The 4870-nt window shown below is 47.0% G+C and overlaps 1 protein-coding gene across 1 annotated transcript in view; it reads right to left on the reverse strand.

Moving 5' to 3' along the window:
* Nucleotides 1–276: 276 nt before the first annotated feature.
* LOC106806086 (monocarboxylate transporter 12-like) overlaps nucleotides 277–4870 on the reverse strand; it is a 7931-nt gene continuing 3337 nt past the window's right edge. Inside the window, exons 4-5 of the mRNA XM_014807940.1 lie at nucleotides 1081–1272; nucleotides 277–363 (exon numbers count right to left, since the gene is read on the reverse strand). Coding sequence (XP_014663426.1) covers nucleotides 277–363; nucleotides 1081–1272 — 279 coding nt within the window. The remainder of the gene's footprint in view (nucleotides 364–1080; nucleotides 1273–4870) is intronic.

A 4870-nucleotide genomic window follows, 5' to 3' on the forward strand; every position in this document is an offset into this window, starting at 1 on the left:
AGCGATAACGTCGGTAGGTGAGGTTATTCGTATTGGTAGCAGCTCGGTGTCTGCGTGAGGTAGGTGAATACCACGCTAGGTTGACACGCAGCGGCCACGCGGCTAACTCGTCATAGAGTACTTTAGTCTGCACCTCTACGACAGTAGTGGCATTAAGAGAGCTGTGCGCCATTTCAAACGCAGGGATTTGTCGGTTAGCCGATGCGGACGCGTACGTGGAGAGGTTATGGTGTATCGGACCGTGTTCCACTCTCGACGAGTCGTGAGTAAGTGAAGTCAGATCATGGCAGCTATAGCGCCGCGGCCCTCTTCATCATCGTGTCGTGGCCGACCTAAAAGTTGGTTGTCGGTGAGTTGCGGACTCTGGTCGATAAAAATGCCAAGGACGGTTTCGACACGAGCCGCGCTTGTGGAAGGCGGCGCCAGGTCTAACCCCAGTGCGAGCTAGGGCTAGGCGATTGTTCAGATGACAAGAAGAATAATGTGTAATGGTCTTAACCGAATCTGTAAGTGTTTAATGAACACGTACCTCCGGTACCAGGCTCCGATGCCATCGTGTGTTCGCGCTATGCGTACTTAGGACGAGGGTATCGCGAAACCAGGCGATGCCTGGCATACCACGGAGATAGTAGAAGCCGCGCCAGATAGGGTGAGCGTGACAGACACACATGCCACGCGGCCTGATCGTCCGCCCGTGAATTGGTAGGACTAGAACCACACACCGCTGTGTGTTCGCGGCCATACCATATCCAAGCCCGAGAAAAGGACAGTGACCCGAACCCGCGTGAAAGTCCCAGCTGACTTGTTAAGAGTGCGAAAAAAGGTACTACGCGATGCGCGCTGTAGCTCGCAAGCATACTCTGATACGGGATTAGCTGAATCTGACGGTGTGTAACAGACGTGAAGTTGAGCGGTGCTGTCTGCCTTTGTCGGCAGGCGCGGGAAGGGAGAGGCCGACGGCAGAGGAATGGGCGCGATGTTGATACCTAACGAAGCGGTTTTTGTGGAGTTTGTTGCAATAGAAGCAGGCGTGGCGCCTAGTCTGGAGCCCGCTAGTTCAGGAGAGGCCTGAACTCATACCTTGCTAAGTGGCCACATAGAAAGTGTGGCACAGGGGCTGGATGCCAGAGGGGGGTCCGAATGGGGCAGTCCGCCGGACCCCACCTCACCGGATGCCCGACCCCGCACCGCCGATCGAACTTTGTACTGGATAGCCTGCATTACTTTCTCGCCGCCCAGGCCCGCCAACGGGCCCTCGCCCCCCGCCCCGCCCTTTTACACAAAAAAAGGAGCCCCAAAAGAAGTCATACACAGCACCTCAGTGCGCCGCCGCACCCACGTCCACGGGCCGCACGCAGGTGCACGCCACGACCGGTGTGTATTATCGCGCCGGGCCGCCGGCCGGGAGCCCGACGCGTGAGACACACACTACCACGCATCGCACGCACGCACGCACAGCGAACAGACACACACATCACCACACACACGCACATACACGAACACACACACACACACACCCACACACACACAAGGCTTCTCTGTAAGTTCTCCATGAAAAAATCTTAGTTTAAGCGAGCTAGTTTCTGATAAAAGACTACCTAAATAGGTAAATTCGTTATAAAAACCATAGAAATGGGCAAAGAGGGGTCCGCAAGCGTCCGAGACCGGATGCTGACTTGATAAATATTGCATTCTAGACATCCAAAATTACTGCTCAGATGCCTCCAAGAATGCAACACAATGTTTTTTTTAAACCCCCCGCCTCTTGGCGGGAGTCCCCCCAAAACCCCCCCCCTATAGTGCATTCGGCCAGCTTTTTAGAAACACGCCAGTAAACAAGTATAACACCAAAAGTGCCCTTTATTTCTTCCTGGACACCCCCTTTTCAAAAATCCTGGATCCGCCCCTGTGTGACATATAGTTATCACCTATAGTAACCGTTACGTAGCGTAACCGCCTACCCATCTTCGAGTGTATCTCAAGAACCAATTTATTTTCACGCATTACTTGTATTAAAAACATAACACATCGAACATTCACATGCCATATATATCATTATTTAGCACATGAAGTGCTCGTGTCTGTAGAATCTGCTTTAGTATATGAAAAATGACAGGTCTTCGAGAATATACTGTTTGAAAAACCAAGTATTAACCTCAGCTACGGTATATTTCACGTGTATATAGAAAATAAGCATGAACACACCTACTGTTACGGGACCAACGAGAGATGCTAGTCCGCCAAAGCCAAGCCGAAGTGCTAGGGCGTCCTTATACAGATCCACACCAGACATATCCATCAGAACGATGAAGGACGTTACCATGTATCCAGAGGTGACTACTCCCAGGAGGGCACTGTTTATTATTTGCAGTTGCGTAGTACGCATTAACGGATACATAATTACGAAGAATCCTATGCCAAACATGAACCCTGTTAAACCCGCCAGCCTGCGAGTGGGTTTGCGCATGAAGCTGATGTCCCACATGGAGCTCAATGGAAGTCGGAAGATGGTCTCAGAAAGACCAATAATGGACACCAGTGTAGCGGCACTAAAACCATCACTGTCTGCTATCTCCTCGCCTCGCGTCGGTAGCAGAATGAAAATGGACTGATAGGTAATTTGTGCGAAAAACAGCGTCATGCAATACACAAATGTGCAAGAATCTGTGAAGATCCGTTTGTCCAAGATAGGCTTGCTGTTTTTGATAGAATTTCGCATCCTAGCGAAGCAGGATTGTGTGCTTATCTCTCTGCACATGCTATACGCATATAGATCCATAATTTAATAATATTATTTATTCTAGATATTTCTAACCGTGCACAACAATGTTTGAAAGACAAGTAGATATAACTAATCCTAATATTAGTAACTAGCTGCGGGTACCCGCTGCGCTGGGTAAAATCGTGCTACTAATTCATACTACTAATAATCGGACACAATAGGAACATTGGGTAATAATGGAGAATAACACTGCACACAATATCAATATTTACAAATCAGTTTAATAAGATAATAAGCATGGTAAAAAAACGGTTAAGTATAACATTTATATCACAGCACAACCCAACTTAGAACCCCTGGAACATAATAGTAATATCGTGTAAATGACAAAAAATTGTTATAACAGCATGTACGAATGGGTTGCACTTCTCATTTGAAAGCCTCTTGATAAACAATGCAGTCGTAACCTCTCAACTGGTCCTGGTTGTGCTCTGTTTTAGTATTGGTTTCGGTTTTGTACACGAACACATACAAAATATATACATACATACTACATACGACAGCCTAGGTTTCGTCCATATTGGAACCCGTCTGGCGTCTCTCCTCTCTGGCTCTCTACATCGTCTATGTCTCTCTAAAATCTTATATATCTTTTCTGCTTGTCAATTCTTGTTTATATATAGCAGCTCGAAATCGGATCTAGCAAAAACTACTTTGGCAAAACCAGACCTTGGCTGGAAGCAGCACGCAATGCCCGCTTGTAGGTGCCTGTGTCGCGTCACCTATCCCTATTGCAAGGCGATGCGGGAGGCGCGCCCGTCCATTGTCGTTGCGCGCCGCGTCAACCACTCCTACATGCGCCAGGTGTGACGTGCCAAGCGTCACAACCTATTGCCACCGCTTGCTGAATACAATAATTCCCTTGACCTCTCTTGAAAAGTTCATGTTCTCATGAAAAAGTATTTCCAATTAAAAACGATATATAATAACTATATTCCAAAATACCGCTACCTAAATAGAATAAACTGGGAACATAAATTGTTTATACGGTGCATTATGACAATAATGCAAGGAACAGTAATACAAAACAAAACAGTCAGCCCCACTGAAATCATATGCTGATATGATGTGCTGAACGTGCGTATACCGTGCTTGCATGTGAGGCGGTTTTCAAGATACCGATCGCGTTTACGCGTGATGGCGATGGTAAATCCTTGAGGTAGAGAAGGGATGGAAAGTCCGGTTTTGAAACGCGTTGAAGGGAAATATTGCTGCACCTGTCTAGTGAAAAAGAGCGCTCATTTTCGTATCACAGGAGGGTTTCGACAGACTACATCGGTAACTCAACTCGTATCGGCAGGGAAGGCAAGGAAGGAGGGCGAAACAAGGATACCATATCTTACCATATAAAACGCGTCAGTAATCGGTGAATTAAAAACAACAACACAAACAAACAATTAAACGACGAAACAAAAACACAGATATCACCAGCTAAGCCATATCGTAAACACAGATTCATTGCCAACTCTTTGTTTATTAAAAATTTGAATTCGTGGTTTTGCTATGTCGTGGTATCGACCAAATGGCATCGGCAGCAGCCGTGACTCAAGAATGACGCGACGCGTGACGAAATCGGACGTACCCATTCTCGGGCGGAGCTGTTTTGGCTCATCGTCTCCTTTAATATACGCACTATGGTGAGTTTGTGCCGTAGTATGCCTCTGTTGGTAGGAATAATAACACGCCGAATGCGGCTTCCCTAAATTGCAACATTCGAGGTCATACTTTAGAAGCGGCTAGGCGTCTCGCCTTTCTCATCGCATAAGCCTAATAATGTACATCTCTCCTTTCGACGCTCTGAGTCACCGTCACGCCGTAATGAAATTCGAATACCACGCTAGCTACAACTACGAAAAATTGCGCGCTGCTCGGTAATTCGCGACTATTTTACTGTTAATCATCAACTATACTCCGCTTTTCACACGTGTCGCCCACTAAGTTTGAGTCGTTGATTGCTGACTCTGCCTAAATAAACCAAACGGCGTGACACTGGCGCTTAAGCGAAAGACTTTTGATAATACGCACAGGATATTGAAGAAATGACTCGTCCGATCTGATGTCCAGTTAAATTGAAAATCTAGTGAGTTT

This window comes from Priapulus caudatus, unplaced genomic scaffold, assembly GCF_000485595.1.
Source record: "Priapulus caudatus unplaced genomic scaffold, Priapulus_caudatus-5.0.1 Scaffold141, whole genome shotgun sequence".
NCBI lineage: Eukaryota > Metazoa > Priapulida > Priapulimorpha > Priapulimorphida > Priapulidae > Priapulus > Priapulus caudatus.